The sequence below is a fragment of the Ananas comosus genome, linkage group 2 (genome assembly GCF_001540865.1).
Source record: "Ananas comosus cultivar F153 linkage group 2, ASM154086v1, whole genome shotgun sequence".
In the NCBI taxonomy this organism is placed as follows: Eukaryota; Viridiplantae; Streptophyta; class Magnoliopsida; order Poales; family Bromeliaceae; genus Ananas; species Ananas comosus.
In genome coordinates this window covers 995,165-1,013,055 of record NC_033622.1, presented here as the reverse complement: position 1 = coordinate 1,013,055, position 17,891 = coordinate 995,165, and the positions used below count along the sequence as shown (strand labels likewise).

At 38.2% G+C, this 17,891-nt stretch overlaps 2 protein-coding genes across 4 annotated transcripts; both read right to left on the bottom strand.

Annotated features, from left to right (window-relative positions):
- LOC109706694 (transcription factor MYB36-like) lies at positions 94-1,958 on the bottom strand. Its single transcript, XM_020227646.1, has 3 exons — positions 1,698-1,958; positions 1,123-1,252; positions 94-974 (listed from the first exon to the last, which is right to left on the bottom strand). The coding sequence occupies exons 1-3, from the start codon at positions 1,831-1,833 to the stop codon at positions 242-244; spliced, it is 999 nt and encodes a 332-aa protein (XP_020083235.1). The 5' UTR covers positions 1,834-1,958; the 3' UTR covers positions 94-241.
- On the bottom strand, positions 8,349-16,416 carry LOC109726179. 3 transcript variants are annotated; one of them, XM_020255663.1, is made up of 12 exons: positions 16,120-16,416; positions 13,787-16,005; positions 13,584-13,694; positions 13,349-13,501; positions 11,487-11,650; positions 11,232-11,379; positions 10,867-10,989; positions 10,630-10,717; positions 9,692-10,109; positions 9,527-9,607; positions 8,690-8,815; positions 8,349-8,594 (listed from the first exon to the last, which is right to left on the bottom strand). In XM_020255663.1, the coding sequence occupies exons 2-9, from the start codon at positions 15,947-15,949 to the stop codon at positions 9,943-9,945; spliced, it is 3,117 nt and encodes a 1,038-aa protein (XP_020111252.1). In that variant the 5' UTR covers positions 15,950-16,005; positions 16,120-16,416; the 3' UTR covers positions 8,349-8,594; positions 8,690-8,815; positions 9,527-9,607; positions 9,692-9,942. The 3 variants fall into 3 exon arrangements, with proteins under 3 accessions (XP_020111252.1, XP_020111230.1, XP_020111241.1); XM_020255641.1 differs by lacking the exons at positions 8,349-8,594; positions 8,690-8,815 and having other exon boundaries at positions 9,240-9,607; XM_020255652.1 differs by lacking the exons at positions 8,349-8,594; positions 8,690-8,815 and having other exon boundaries at positions 9,240-9,607; positions 13,787-16,416.

Genomic DNA, 17,891 nt, shown 5'->3' with positions numbered 1-17,891 from the left:
ATTTGAAAACTAAATATAAATTCCATAGTGAATGTTTGATGCACAAGAGAGGAAAAAAAGAAGAAAAAGAAACACCTCATGGAAGAAGAGGGAGATCAAGAATAATCCAAACTACAGCTAGATTAATACATTGTATTACTATTATTCACATATAAACAACATATATTTTTCGACTCAACTTCACGCATTGAATAACTTGCACATCATCAAAATCAAAATTCTCCACTTCGTTGATCAACGCCTATAGATCTTGCCCTAATACATAGTCATGAAACATTGAGTCCGGATGGCGAGCCGAAGCAGAACCCCAAGAATTTGAAGCCGATGGCGATACATCGTCGAAGCTGTTCGCGCCCCACCAACTCGTGTTCTCATTTTCTCCGCTGGCCATCTCTTTAAACCACTCTAGTCCGGTTGACCGATGCTCCCGTTGCGCTTCAAAGCAACTGCTATTCTTGCCATAGAGCAACTCATGAAGCTCCGTCTGAAGCTGCACGGCCGCGGAGCTCAAGTTCGAGCTCGAGTTCTCCGCACCGACAGAACCGTTACTCGCTGGTGAAGGAAATCCTAATTCCGAGCTATCCATTTTCTCTTGCATAGTTGCACCAATAGTGCTACATGGTATGTCATGTTTGTGTTCTGAAACATTTTGTTCATTGGATTCTAAGACTCCTTCCACTGAAGGAAGCTGCTGCTGCCACAGTAAAGGATCAATGTTGTAGAAGGAGATCAAGGGGTTGTAGAGGCCTTGGAGCTCCATGTGGAGTTGTATTCTTTCGACGGCCGACGCACTCAGGGTTTGCGAATTCATCCCATTCACTGTATGCTCATTGTGTTCTTGGTTATTTCTTATGCCACCACTGCGAGATGATTCTCTATGCTTTCCCAACAATTTCTTCCTAAGTCTTGTGTTCCAGTAATTCTTGATATCGTTATCTGTTCTCCCCGGCAACTGAGCCGCGATTATCGACCACCTAATGAAGTTTATGATGAGCTTAAGAGACTTCTCAAAGAGAGAGAGAGAGAGAGAGAGAGAGAGAGAGAGAGAGAGAGAGAAGAAAGATTGAGTTTGCTTAATCAGGATCCTAGGGTTTTGAGGAGACATATGATTTGTACACTTACCTGCTCCCAATACTTATGTAGAGGCTACATATGATTTGGTCCTCTTCTTCTGAGAAATCTCCATGTTTAAGGTTGGGCCTCAAGTAGTTGAGCCATCTCAACCTGCAACTCTTGCCACACCTCTTCAAACCTGCAAATGTAAAATTAGTTACAATTATGACTACAATGTATTTCTTAATAAAAAGGTTCATATTATCTTATTTTCTTTTTCTCCTTCTTCAAAGTGTAGACACCATGTTTGAACCTATGACTTTGTCACAAGAAAGTGAGTTGACTAGTCTAAGATCTGGTTGGTTAGTTACATAAGTAAAGCTCTCCTCAAAATGATCTCTTGTTGTAAAAGTTCATCTCTCTTGGTTGAAACAGGTGCTTGACATGTGGAGAACTCCATAATTCCTTCATCTAACCTCATGTACTTCCATGATGAACTAGAGAGAGAAAAACCCAAATCCACAATACCTATTAAGTTGCATGACATACATATCCCACTCTCTCTTTGCCTACTCTAGAGAGAGAGAGAGAGAGAGAGAGAGAGGGAGAGAGGGAGAGAGAGAGAGAGTTGATTAATGACTCACCAATCTTATGAGGGAGTGCAATCCAGTTACCACCAGTGCCATGCTCCTCAATATAAGCCTTAAGCTTGGCATCTTCGTCAGGTGACCAAGGCCCCTTCTTCACATTGGCTTTATCACAACAAGGTGCCCTACCCATCTCTACACACACGATCTATCTCTTCTCTCTATCTCTCACTGGTCACTCTTCTTAGCTATATGTTGCTCATATCCAATTAAGTAAGAGAGAGAGAGAGAGAGAGAGAGAGAGAGAGAGAGAGAGAGTTGTAGTTAACATTAACTAAAGACTAAGGAGAGGACTTAGGAAGCTTTATAGTGAGTAACACCCGGAGAGGCAAATTAACACATGATGCCATTTGAATTGATCCTGTGATGTGATGCTTACTATAGGACAAAAGTGCTGGTGAACTGACTTGGGTTTTTGGCCCACTTTTTCTCTGGGTCAACTTTTGAACACGTTTAATTTCTAGGTGAAATATTAAGGCTGGTTCATTAACTTTTAGTTAATTATAAATAAAATTACACTTAACTTACATAAACTATAGATTATTTTTATAGTCGACTAGTTAATCTTTCAAAATTTTTATATTACTATTCAATCTTTAATTTATTTAATTTGAATCAGTTAATAGTATTTTGACTTTAAAAATTTAAGCTGATTAATATATAACTTACTTTAATAAACTTATACTTATGAAAATTACATAAAATATATTAACTAAATCTGTAAAGATATTTAAAGATGCATTCAAATTTCAAAGTTAAAGTGCCGTTGACCGGCTCACATCAAACAAATTGAAAAAAATAAATAGCAAATCAAAACTTTGAAAGGTAATTGGAGAGCAAACTCAAAATGGTTCATATTTCAAGTAAATTCTGCATATTTTTTTACCTTAATTATAATTTGATCCTAAACTATACTTATAAGTGACAAATGCAAGGACCAATTTTTATCGATAAGAAGTTTAGGTACTTTCCACATATCTAACTTATCTACATAACATTTTGTTGAATAATGTGAAACAACTGTTATTCCCTAGCTACATATTTAAATTTAAATATTTTGGTAGGCTTAAGAAGTAATTCAAACTAAAATTTTTTTGCTCTGATATCATGCTAAATAATTTGAAACAAACTCTTTTCTTCAAAAATTTAAATTGTCAGAAAACGTTCGTTTTATATTTTATATTCAGCACTTTTAATGCATAAATAAATTTTCTTGGTTTTGTTTAGGTTTTTACTGTGTGTATTTTTGTATTAGATTTCCAATCTATCATTGACAAAGTCCACGATGGTATGGTTACCGACATAGTGCTCGAGTCATAGCTTAGAGCGAGATCGAGCCCCCAATGTAGAAGAGAGATCGATCTAACATCATGGCTTATATAATTAATGTGCAAAAAAAGTCATCACTATATTTTAAGGTTGCTTAAATGACCAAACTATGAAGATGGAAGGATTGAATTCCCACTAGGTTTACCAGAAAAGTGTGACCGGGGCTACATAGGCTTTTAAAAAATGTACGGTCTGTTTAATATTATATCTATGTAGAGTCCGATTGGGATACTATCGATAGGACCAAGTACTCGGTGCTACCGAATTTAATTTCCGTCGTTAGATTTAACCCTTTGACTATTTTTACCTGTTAAATTATACTGTTCAACCAATAACTTACTCAACCCTAGACAACCTACATCATCGTAACCGTACATTTTTTCATCTAAGGACCGAAAACCTAATAGCATAAATAGCTTGATGCTATTGATAGTATTCCAGCCATATTATATATATATATATATATATTATTTGAAAATATTTTTAAAAAATAATGATATATAATGAGTTTGACTGGATTACTATCAGTAGTAAACCGTTAGGTTCACCATCAATTTATTTTTGATGATTGAGCTTTCAAATCGATAATTGGTACTGTTGAATGTAATGTAAATCATTTAAACTATTTAGAAATCAAATTTCATATTTTTTTTTTATATCACTAACCAAACTATTAAAGGGTCATAAAATTTGTGGTTTTATTTTTTGTATCAAGTTAGTATTCTGTGATTTTATTTTTGTATTAAGTTAGTACCCTGTCGTTTTTAAACCACAGGGCACTAAAGTGATAAAGTGCGGAACCATAGGATACTAAAGTGATAAAGTGCAAATCCATAGGGTACTAACTTGATACACTTTAAACCACAGGGTACTAAAATAATAAAGTGAGAAACCACAGTGTACTAACTTGATACATTTTAAACCACAGGATACTAAAGCGAAAGAAAGTGAAACCACAAGGGAGGAATTTGAAGTTTTTCCTAATAAAATTGGATAGTAAAGAACAGTAGTGGTAGGAGCCATTTGGAGGTTTGGGTAACATTTCTTTTATTTTATTTCACTTTATTTTGATTTTTGATCATAGGTTTTGGTCTACTACAGATATACTTATATATATAAAGCATAAACAGATGATCAAATGTTTTGGCAACCTACACTTTGACATACCTGCATTCAAAGTTTAGCCACTTTGTTTGGCTTTGTGAGACCAAATTAAAGCATGAGTGCTTTGTGGAGAATAGTTGCTCCAAGCATGTTGAAAACAGAGCCCCTTACATAACATAGTCACTAGATAAAAGCAAGTGTTGCGTTTCTCTCACTGACTCTTCTTTACAGGAAATGTCACCAAAGCTAAACTATAAAAAGATTTGATGGGAAAGAAAGAAAAAAAAAAGAAAAAGCAAAGATCTCATTCACTCTCAACTTTTCTGTATTGAAAGTAGATGCATGCATGCATTTTTGGCGTTAGAAATGAGGGTGTTATTAATTTGATCTTTGTAGCTTTTTTTTTTCTTTTTTTTTTTAGAAAAGAAATAGTATATTATCCCTTTTTTTAATTTTTTTTAAAATAAACTCAGCTAGAAATGTGAAGTAATTAAGCTCCGAACTCGGATACAGACTGTACCCAGCATTAATTTGAGATTTCAAGCTAGTTGCTTTACATTTCTGGCCGAGTTTTTTTTTTTTTTTTTTTTCAAAAAAAAATTAAAATTGTAGCCTTGTTGTGTAATTGTTTAAATGGTTTGCTCAATTTGTGTGTTTGGATAATTTTCATATGGGTTCCTAACTTTTGAGGTAATTTTCAAAAAAGCTTATAACCTTTCATTTTTTTTATTGTAGTTGTTGAGTTTTCAAGTTTTCTTTTATAAAAGTCCATGTAGGGCATAAAATTTAGATTAGCTCGCTTAATTAGGCTCATTAGCAAGATTCCATGGAGGTTTATAATTTAGAATTCATATGTCTCTAATTTTCTTTTTAAATTAGAACATAATTAACAAATTATTATGGTGGTAATTAATGGTGATCTCTAGTACAAAACTATCTGTGGTGATAGTAATTTGCATGTTTCAATAAAAAGCAGTTGATGGTGGTGGCCAACATAGATGACCAAAGATGATGGACTTAAGTTAACTAATTAATCTCCAACAAAGAGTAATAATCCACAATAGCATCAATTGTGTACCCAAATAGTCAATTATTGTGTGCCCAAGCAAGCGAAAAAGTTTAACTATTGTGATATTTCCACATATTATTCTTCTCAGATTCATCCATCTCATCAAAATTATTAAAAAGATACTTTTATTATATTTTTTTTTCAAAAAAATATAATTAGTTTATTATTGATGATGTGATATAAATGTGACATAATAAATTTCTTGCCAAGCAAGCAGGGCCAAGGCCAAGTGTCTCTCTTGTGATTTTTTTTCTTTTCTTTTTTTTTCATGAGGTAGAAATTAAATGCTTCCTTTTCTAGCTTAGTGTGAAACAACTGACAAATTAATTTGGAGGATTAAGTAAAGAGGGTGGCCACTTCCTCTTGCTCTAGGCACTAATGCCACTTTCTTTTTTGTGCTTGTAAATTAAGCCCACATAATGAGTCAACAAGGAACTACCCCTTTTCACAGTGAACCCATTATATGTTTTTTTTTTTTTTAAGGAAAAAATAGCACGCTACATGTTTCATTTATTGATAGAATGAACTAGGCTATATGGGTGAGACAACATCGGCCTCAAGGGGGGCGAAAAAAAAATAAAAAAGTTTAAAAACTACAAGCGGCTAGCCAGAACATGGTCCCAAAACTTCGTCAACTGTTTAATCTTATGGATTGCTTGAAGGGGATCCGGTTGGGTCTTCCTAAATATGACACTATTTCTAACCTCTCAAATAATCCACCTACAAGCTATCAGTCCGGATATTGCAGTACACGGCCGCTGCGATCCGTTCCTCGTCATCCACCGATCCCAAATCGTGTCACATCGTCCCCCTATCCCCAAGCTGGGCGTTCTCCAAGCTCATCACCATTATATGTTAACATGACTATTAGCTCATGTGCCAACCATCTAGCTGTGAAATAATCATTTATTTAATTTAATATTATGTGAAACAACTATTTATTTTTAAAAAATTAAACTACTAGAAAATAATATTTTTTAATATTTGCTTATTATTATCAATAACCAAGTTAACTAACATAGTATAATCAACATATGTAAGGCATATTTAGGCACTTTTTCGGTATAGTTGTCATTTTTTCACTTTTTAAAACATTAATTCTACTTTGATATATTGAAAAAAAAAAGACTTCTTTTGTTGTTATAGTTGATTAACTTATAATATATTAGGTTAAGTGATATATGATAATTTGTTTAAAAAGACATTGAAAGAAAAAAGATCAAAATTTTATTTTATGTGATGAAATAAAGCCCTTGGATGCTGGATTGTTGGCGCTAACCATTAATTCCAAAAGCTCGAACTGTTAGAAATACGCAGCTAATTCACTTAAAGCGTACAGATACAGCGCCCATGGATCTCAATTGTGACTCGGCTCATCCAGCCTCACGCCACTTCGAATATTGCTCGGCCTACCCAGCCTCACACAATTTCGAACGTGACTCGGCCCAACATGACCTTCCGCCACAGAACAGGATACTGACCTATTTAAAGCCAACATTGGATACCCCCCACTTTTTGATATATAAAATTTTATTTTACAAAATAAATAATAAACATGATACCAAACGAGACTTTAATTTGTCGCACAAAGAAAGAAAAGAAGAAGAAAACCCTAAAGTGTTGGGATTGATAAGAAAACCTCACATTGACCTCATTTGTGCCGTCATGTAGTTAAAGGAGAAGGTCCCATAAAAAAGCACCCCCACCTTTCCACATACACACAGAAAAAAGGGGGGGTTAAAGAAAATAATCAAAAAAAGAGGACTCACTTGCATCAAAGATAGTGTTAATTACATAAAGTAAGTAGACTTAGTTATAAACAAGCAAGGAAAAAGGGGAGGAGATGTGGGTATTTTTCTCCTTGTCCTTGTTACAACATTAGGAATCTCATGGGAAAGGGGATATGTACAAGGGATCACAAAAGGAGAAAAAGAGGGGGAAAAAAAGAAAAAGGAAACAAAAAGAAGTGGGGATCAATGAGGGCATTAATAGACCAAATTTGGATTTCCATCCATAAAAAAAAGAGGCCAGTTGGATTTTGAGCACCATAATGAATGACTTTTCTATCAAAAAGCAGGTGAAAATGATAGTGAAATAAACAGAGAAAGTTCTTCTCTGCGCAGGTGATTGATTGCATGTGGAATTAGTAAGAGTTTAGTTAAGTACAGTATGATTAACTAATCAGATAACAAAAATATTATATAGTCTCAAATTTCACATATTTGTTAAAAGGAAAAGAAAAGTTACCAAATCAGTGAATCACTATTATTACCGATTTAATCATAATGTACTCAGAACCAGTAACCTCAAAATCAACTCTCGGATACCTTATCACTAAACCAATAGTAATTTAGTTTAAAAAAGTAGAACAAAAATTGAAACCCTTCCTCTTAAAACCAATTTAATAACTTCGTGTCATGCCAAAAGAGATCCTACCTCCTCTCTCACATTACAAGAGATGTCGACACTCCGATTAATCTCACTTTTGAAGCTTCTTTTCAACTTCTTTTGGCACTAAAATATGTTAACTGTAGTGCTAAGTCTACATGCTTAGGAGTCCAAGATTACTACCTTTCAAAAGCTAATTAAAGGTTGTCTCAAAACTCAAAAAGGGGAGGAAAATATAAAAAAAAAAATAAATGAAAAGAAGCATAGTAGAGATAGAGTGCTTTATTTCATTAGAGCCATGAAAATCGGTGTCAAAAAACACTTCATGCTAAATTGCTAATTAGGACCTATGCTCCTCACATTCACTGGTTTATTATGATTGAGTAAAACAGAGAAAGCAAGCATTATATAATTTGTTTAAGTTCATTGTGTGGGTTGGTGAGCTAGCAATCCATATCATGCTGCACAGTCGGTCACTACATGCTAACTACAAAAACATGTTCCATGCATCATAATCAATCAATAATTAGTGCTCCTCAATCAATTTGATATCTATAATATCTTTACTTGAGATTTTATTGTTTAGTAGTTAAACATGAAAGCGAAATTCTATCTACCAAACATCCCTGAAAAGAGAAATTCTCATAATTAATCCTAAATTTGAAGAGGCGAAAACATTGACCCGGTTTTGTTTAACAAGGATTTTGAGTCATTTGTTGGCAAATTATCTACGGTGGAAGGAAAAACGAAACAAAAAAAGCACAGGCAACAAGTGAAAAACAATGTTAACTCTCCAAGTATTTGGTTAATTTACACCAACGATGCCTGAAACTGCAGACACTTTTCATTACAAGTGATCATATAATAACTAAACCATGCACATATTAACAAGATGAGTAAAGCACTAATTGTCCTTGTTTAGTTGACCAGTTATTTCTGTAAACATCCAATCCAACCGCGAATTGTCAACCACTAATTGGAGTCAAACTTGGAGCATGTCATCACTAGAGGTTTAATCCAAAAATGAATCAAAATCTAATAGACAAAAGGGAAAGGAAAAAAAAAAAAAACACAAAAACAAAAATGAATGAAAGTATACCTGTCCGGTGATATGGGAATAAGAATGTAGGAATCCTCTAAAGAGAATACTTGAAGTTTCTTACTTGATGGAGCAGAGTCACCTAAACAACTTCCCCACTCAAATTGCCTCCAAAGTTGGCACACTCTGCCAAAACAAGCAAATGCAAAGCATTGTATTTTTTGCATGGATAAGAAGAGTTGACTTATCCCAACCTTAATATCATCCTAGTGTTCTTTTTGGGTCTTCTAAATATATGCCTTAGTGTTGGAGAGTTGTTGAAGGAGAATATCTTCTTTATCATTTGAGGAGTACTTTGTAATTTAGATGTGGTTAGCTACTGATACAATTGGTGGCATCGGCAACATATGATTGCTTTTCCTACTAAGTATGTGTGCGCAAATGTCAGAGCCTGGCATAATGTTTCAGATGTCAAATGCGTTACTTATGTTAGCTTGGCATGTGAGATCATTTAAGCACTTAATCTCAAATTACTGAATTAGTAAAAAGAGAACAAAGATATATACACCAACAATATATTTGCATTTACTGAGTCACGACGTAAAGATTAATATAATATATGCATGATAGAAAGAACTGGAATGAAAAGCCAGGTAATACATGCCAGCTATTGGATGTCTCATACATAAAAGACAATATTCTTCTAAAAAATTCTATACAAAATGGATAATAGGAGATATCTATATTTGACTTATTTATGGTCCAACGTAGAGGTTCATCCTCACTGGCTAATATGGCAAAATTGCGATAAAGTTCTCATAATCGAAGCATGACGCACTGTCCCCTCATAAGGGCAGAAGATTGTGCAACTCAAAATTTATTTACATTAGTACATACCAACTCCCACCGAGAAGAAAAAGACTATAATATACCAGTGCCAGATAACAGCCAAAGATTCTTGATGCTCTGCAATAACTCCTGAATATGAGAAGGTAGATATTAAATAATGAAACAGCTTTCTGATATGAAAAAGAATAACAAAAGCTAAGAAATTCAACTTACATTTTAATCAAACCTTCATGCTCTTCCATAGGAAAGCAAGTACTGTACAAATATGATAAAATGGTAGTCGCACTACATGAAGAATAAATGCCATATACGGCAACAACAAAGAACTTAAGATATATCTGAGAAGATAACTCTCTCGTCAAAAGCCGGCAAGATCTATGGAACACTATAGCCTTAGGTCGAAGCATCTTACGATCACTTCTTGAAAACGAGTTTAAGCTCTTCAGCATGGATCATCAATACTTTCACTTCACATTTATTGCAGCAGCCATTTTCCTCAACTTTTGAGAAATTTCAGAGAATGATGGCCTCCCAGCAGGATCAGAGGCCCAACAACTTTCCATCAGAGATTTCCATTCAGGATCGCACCAGGTCGGGATTTGAGGACGTAAAGAGTTATTCACGATCCCCCCTATAGAAAGCATAATGATGAAAGTTTCCTCACTAACAGCTCGTTAAAAACTTAAATGAACACAATATAAATAAGATAAGAATACTTTGAAATCTCTTTAAAAAGTTATCAGAAAACATGCAGGATGTAATCATGCTAAATCTACGAGCCCTCAAAACATAACTCATTTGCATTTTGGTGCGTAAACAGCTTGATTTTTTTTCCCCTTTCCTAGAGCATAGTCTGCCTATCTCATGTTGCATATATATAACCTTCTGTACTTCTCATTTGACGTAATGTGTTTTATCCAAAAAATTATAGCTACAGTAATGACAAGAGCTAAGACCTTAAAATATCAAAGATAAGCTCTAAAATCACCTTAAACGGTAACTGAAGATACAAAAGAAAACCAGGTGTCAAACTCATTACTCGTATAAGCTGTTTAAGCCCACAATGAATTTCCAGAACACAACCCAAGAGGTTTTAGTTTTTAGCAATCCAAAACAAGTAGTTTGAGTTAAATTGAATGCTGTAATCCTACCAATTATGGAAGCACATCGCATATCAGCATATGGCTCTTCCCCAGTAAGCAGCTCCCACATGACGATCCCAAAGGAGTAAACATCGATCTAACAACAAAAAGAATACAACAAGAAAGAATAATGTATTCTTCATATATAAGACACTAAATTGCTACTTTGACTCAGTAATTAAGAGCATCGACCAGTATCCTAATAAACGATGAAAGCAATGCATTCATCGCCATGATTAATCTTACTTTTTCTGATACCATATTACTTTTGCCACTTAAAAGCTCAGACGCCATCCATGGTAAAGTTCCACGAACACCACCCGACACCAAAGTATGTTGCTTCACCTTGGATAGACCTAGATCACCAATCTGAAAAGGGGCAATTTGCATAACCAATCCATAATTATTGTTATAACTCTTGCTTATATATGAAACAAATTTCTACCAAACCGTCCCTAAGATTGATCGAAGAATAAATTGCTCTCATTATCCACAAAAAGCTGCATACTGAAGTTGTCTTGAGTTGAAACTCACCCCAGAAGATGGACTAATACAGACCAAGTACATAAATGCTGAATTCAAGACTGACAAAAAACTCAAGTTGGTCATACCTTGCAGACAGGTCGATGTGGATCTCGCATATTCACTAGTAAATTTTCACATTTTAGGTCAAAATGAACTATGTTCTTCCCATGCAAATACTCCATCCCAAATGCTGCATCCATGGCTAGAATTAATCTTTTTCTTCGATCAATTGTTCTGAAGACCAAAATTAGCAACAGGAATAATGTAAGAGCTGCAATTTTTGAAAAGATGATATAACATCCACCTCACTTTTAAATGCTGTGAGCAGAGAAAGGTGGTACCTGTCCTTTTTCTGCAGAAATTGCTTGAGAGATCCATTCACCATGAACTCTGTAACAGTTGCTAAACTTCCATCAGGTCCATCGCGAACTACACCGTAGAAAGAAACTACATTTGGATGATGCAGTGAACTGAGAATCAGAGCCTCTCTCCAGAAGTCCGCAATCTACAGACCATTGTTATATAGGCGTCAGAATCATTTACTAGAGAAGTAAATTAGGAAACTCCGTGAAACTAAATATTTATAAAGATGGCTGCAATGGGCACTTATGATGAAGTCTCCGAAAGTAAAAAAGCACAGCATAATGAGTGATGCTCGAGAAACTACTTACATGGTCATTAACCAAGAAAGAAGTGACAGAAATAGAGAAAGGAAGGCATTTCCTGAGTTAATGTAATGGTCTAGCAGAGAATCAGATACAGATAATTGGGAAGGCAAATCAAATAGCAGGAGAACAATACAACATGATATCTAACATCACTTTCTATAACTTTAATGCATTTGTTCCTTGATCTACATCTGAAAGAAGCTACTCGTGAGCAGCCCAAATTCATCTGAAAGGGCAATGCACCAATTCAAATGGCTCTATTATGAATTAGGTGAGCTAGCACCTAGCATTTTTCACTCAAACTCAGTCTATTTGCACTACTTTTTGAGTCCAGCACAAGAAAAGAAATACACATCATCATATGTACACAGAGAGAACTCCTCGCACATTTATACAAATGCTGGTTCCAGAAATAAAAAAGCTCCAGAAATAATTACTTCACTTCTCCTTAAAGAGCTCTCCCTAAGTTGTACGCTATGACAGATGCTAAATTTTCCCCCATTTGCAGCAAAGCACTTAGGTTACAAGATAAATTGAAAAGGGTCATGCAAGTACCAAATGTCAATTAGAAGTACACTGCGGTACTCTTCCATGGTTAGCAAAATCATAACATGCACAAAATTTCAGCAAGCATGAGAAGAAGTATACAAACAAATCTGCGCTGTTCTGAAATTGTTTCATTAAGCTAGCTACAAGCCTACAACATTTTTGTTAACCTCTACTGTACAGGAAAAAAATTGGAGATTGTACACCATCATTAAGCCCCTGAGTGCATGATTTTCTCACACATAAAAGACAACAATATCATGAACCATGCCACCCTAGTAACTATGCCAAATTTTTCACGTTATTATAGGAAAGTACCTACTGCCCAATCAACTGAAGAAGTCAAGAACCATAAGCTTAATCAATTTGACTTTTGTGTAGCACATTTTCTGCCATTTAATTATGGGCAACTCATCTTCTGAAGTATACCATCAAAAAATTATCCGAAAGGCTGCTTTGTAACTAGGATTAGACAAACAGAAACAGAACTGAGGCTCTAGTTCCAAACACTAATCTGGAACTAAGAGAACAACGAGCTTCAGCATCTTATTTACAAACTTATTCCCCCTAAATATCATTGATTTCTGTATGAGGTCACTAACTTCCTACATGACATGAGGAGGAAAGTGTTGTGATGTATATTCTCCACTTCCTAAAATACATAGAAAGAAAAGAATGCGCCAAGACGTATAACTCTCATACAAGGAGAAAATACCACTTACTACAAAATATCAAACCACAGAATGAAATCCAACTAAACACGCGTTATAATTATCACTTCTATCCATTATTTAAGTAACAACAGTTTCATAGACTAAACATTACAATTTTACTTCTATCCACTATAATTTCTCTTCTTCACAAAATATGGTATGAAAGAGGACAGACAAAGATATGCAATCACACAAATTCCGACCAAGATATGCAAGCACACAACTTCTGGCAGCATTAGCCACATATTGTGAAAACCAGAGAATTATGGAAAATACCAGACGCTCTCTCTCGGATGGCTTCCCAGCGAAGCAGCTAGCTTTTATTCTTTTTATAGCAACATCTGAACCTCTCCATTTGCCATGGAATACAGAGCCATATGTACCCGAACCCAGCTCTCTAATTTCTTCCAAATCATCATTTCTGATTGTCTGCATATACCAACTCACAGTCTAAATATATGGCAGAGTGTAAGAATATGATAATTGTTGTTATGCCAAATTCGAAAGAAACCTGTAAGCCCTTGGCCAAAGCTTCAAATTCTGCGGTTGTGGGTTCTATCTTGGAAATTTTCTGCTGTTCAGCACTGTCATTTTCGTCATTATCTGGTTCTTCATTGGCATTCTGTACATTAGAAAAAGAAAAAATCAATGGAATGAGACTAAACAAGCATGGTTGAGGTAAATATTCAATCCAAGGTTCAAGCCTCTACTCACTGGAGGCGCCAATTCCTGTAAAGGCGAGTCCTTCTTGTCCGAAACAGGAGAAGAACTGGAATCATCATTTTCTTCAGCCTTTGCCACAACATCTTCAGCGCCCTCCAATGCCGCCTTCTTCACAGAGGCAATCAACTCAGGCAAGAAGCTCAAAGCTTCCTCTGAAATGTGCTCACATTCATTACTGGCAAGAGCATCAGCTTCATCGTGTTTGGAATCATGACCTTCCTCTTCAATAGGCTTCACTGTATTTATATCAATCTCCGACTCTCCCACTTCCTTTGCTGCCTCTGCATGTATTGATTCATGCACTTCTCTAACCAGGTTATTCTCCTCCGAAGCTCGAGGTTTTGAGCCCGAGAGAATCGGTGCAGTGGTTATTGTTTGCGGTGGAACTTCTGGATATACTCGTCCGGATTGGTAATGAACAGAATCCGGAACAGTAACATTCAGCTGCAACCTAGGACCCTGGTGATGAGTGAACTCTGGGCCGGCCAATCCATCAAAGCCGAGACCTTTTTGTGAAATGTTGTCATTCAATAAAGGCCATTGGTTCTGAACTTGATCTTCCGCTGCGTAATGCAACCTAGGACTCCCATCCGGTGTACCTCGCATAAAGCCCGAATTGGTTCCGCCATTCGGAGTAGGTACTTGTATATTCCTCCTCAAAGATGGGATAGGTGGCAAGTTAGGCGGCAGTTGGTAAAGGCCTTCAGCGCCATACACGGAAGTTTGACTTTTGAGACCCGAGATCTGTGTGTACGGACCGGCTCCGCCTGTCTGTTGGGCATGGAATACATCGTTCCCAACGTCCGCATTGGGTCGAAGGTAACGACAATCGTCGTTGATGATGCCATTCGAATGGCCATCGTAATAATGACCGTGCGCAAAAGGAACATTCACCGGATTGCCATCTGCAAGATAGTGGTCGCTCACTCTTCCGTTTCCGGACAAGTGCACTCTCGGATCGTCAATTCGATGATTGCCGTAGTTATGGTGCACGAAGTATCCTCTGTCGTGACCGTGAACCTCGTTATAGTAACAATAGTGGGGGTCGCTTGGATCTTGGTTTAACATATACGCCTCTCTACTCCGGTAGCAATCCGCACACGAACTAGGGAAGTGACCGGCGTACTCATTTTTCCACCGGGAATCGATATACCGAGAATCCGACATAGCACCCTGCCCCCTCTGCACAACCTTGCAGCAATGCTCGCAAACAACGTTCGCGTCAACAACGCTATGCGGATGGCCCAAATTGGTCGGGAATCCGGCCTTCTCCTGCACCGCCGCTCCGGGGGGGAGCCAGACCATGCTATCCATCTGCGGCTGCGGCGGCGGCGGCGGCGGCGGCAGGGGGTGCATTTGCATATTCGGCGAATCGCCGAACTCCCCCATCCCAATGTGGAACCTTGCGGAGGAGGGCGAGGGGGGGAAGTCCCTGTACTCATGGGCATGGGGGAATCCCCCGGGAGAGAAGTAGGCGGGGCTGAACGGCGAATCGACATCGCCGCCGCCGAATCTCTGCGCGGGGGACGGGCAGGGGATGTTCAAATGGCGCAAGCCGACGAGATCAGCGCCGCCGCCGCCGTAGAATTGGTCGGGGGGGAGGTCGGGCGGCGAGCAGGATCCCGCGGCGGCCGCCTTGGCGTCGGCGAGGCTGTTGAGCGCGTCGACGTACCGCCTCTCGGTCTCGCGATCGTCCGCGGCGATCGACGCCGCCGCCGCCGCCGCCGCCGGATCGAATCCGTCGTTCTGCTGCAGAAGCAGCAGGTGGTGGTGGGAGAAGAGGAAGATTCGGAGGCGGGTGAAGCTCTCGCCGGCGGCGACGAGCTTGTCGTACTCCTCCATCATGTTCTGGACGTCGTCGTCGTTGACGACGGAGACCAGCGCGTCGAGGTCCTCGTCGGGCTGCTGGTACTTGATGGCGTCGACGCCGTCGAAGACGTCGCGGAGGCGGAGGAGGAGGTCGGCGAAGCAGACGTCGCGGGGCACGGCCACGATGCGCGTCTCTCCGCCGACGTAGCGCAGGCGGCCGTCCAGCGGGCGCGGGAGCACGCTGCCGCCGAAGCTGCAGAGGAACTTCGCCGTGCAGCTCCGCTGCTGCTGCTGCTGCTGCTGCAGCGGCGGCCCATCATCGCAAGAAGGAAGTCCAGATACCATGCAATCAATCAATCAGATAAGAGAAGATTAGGCAGGCCGACAGCGGCAGCGTCGATCTGGGAAGGGAAACACGATTTAATTTAAAACAAAAATATTGAAAAGAGAAGGAACAATTTCCGAGAGAATTGGAATTGGAATTGGAATGATTGAGAAAAGAGGGGCTAAATAACTGAATCGTATTCTCTTGTTGTGGGTTTCGCTGCGCTTGTAGTGGATTAATTAAAGAGAGAGAATTATTGAGGGGAGGAATATGTGGGGATTATGCCATTGCGGGAACAGCGCCATCGCTGGACACCTCCGCCCTTTCTAATCTCCACTTTTTCTCTCTCTCCCTCTCTCTCTCTCTCTCTCTCTCTACGCCCTCCCCTAACGGGGGAGAGGGGGGGAGAAGGGGGGAGGTGTCCTGGGTTCACGCCAGGTCGGTGACACGTGGCGACAGTCTGTGAGGAGAGAGAAAGGGGAATCCAGTTATCTCTTTCTCTCTCCTCTCTCTCTCTCTCTCTCTCTCTCTCTCCCCCCCTCGACTCGTGGCTGTGCACTCTTTTTAGCGCGGCTGGGGTTCATTTTTAACTTTGACAGCGATTGTTAAGTCGTTGGACCGGCTCTTCCAAACTCATCCGTGAGCCGCGCATTCCTCCTCTGCTACAGTTGAAATTACGCTCAAATTTATAACACACAATTCTAGCCGTAATAACTCAATTTAGCATAGAGGAACAAATCACACGGTGATCAATTAGTGTCTCTCTCAAAAACTTAAATAGTAAATTAAGTATCATGAAATTGAGCGACGAATCTAATAATCCAATACTATTTTACAAAAAACTTAGAATAACTATGTCTAATTATATATTGAAATTACGTTAAATTTATCTCGTATTTAGGTCATAATAGCTCAGCTCCTAACATTTATGATGCACCCTAATAATATAGGATTGGAGTTACCAGGTTTTCTTACTATACTAACCACAGATATGTCTGTTACAACTACATTGCATGGTCTAGTAGACCAAGTCCAGGGTACTTTAAACTGCCGCAGCTTTTCTAGTGATACGCAACGCGGCCACTGAGTGCAAAATTTTGGGCCCATTTGGGCTCTAGTGAACAGGCCCAATTATGCATGTGGGCCGGGCCGTTTCGGCTCCTTGATGATATTGATGAATTGAAACCTCTTATACGTCCGAGGTGGATACGATGGCACGTGTCCCGGTGTCGTCAGCATCGGGACCACCTCATATTTATAATTTTCTTTTTTTCTCTCCGCCTATTAACTTATATAAATTTTCCATAATTTTTTACCACACAGCAAATTGCACTTCACCCTTATCACAATTTGATTATGTTTATTTTTTTATCAATTTTTTAATTAATATATTTAATTAATACATCTAAACGTTACTATTACCAAACTTTCAATGACAAATTATCCTTTATTCTCCCCGGTATTTGATCCTTTCCATTTCCTTCATCAACTTTTAATTAATAGATTTAATTAATACATCTAAACATTTTTACTACCAAACTTTCTCTCCACTAGATTTTTCATTTTCAATTAATTCATTAATTCTTTCTCCCTTATCCTCCCTCCCTCTCTCACTAATTCGCTCCCATCTCCCCCTCCACCGCGGCTGAAAGGATCGTTGTTATTTTCACTATCACCGTCGCTGGAGAAGACGTCGTTGGTTCCATCTCCGCTATCAATAGTAAAAAAATATAAAGCCCCAATTCAGTATGGAATTATTATATTATTTTTGATTAGACTCTTTTTAATCCAATTGGACACAATGAACACAATACGATTGATTTGAAATATTCTGAATAATATAACTGTTACAAAGAAAAAAAAAATTTTCAGAGACCCACACCTCTCTCGTCCATATCAGGCGCCGACGCTGCGTTGCGTGGAGCCCGGGGGATGATGGCAGCAGCTTTGAAGCTTAAAACA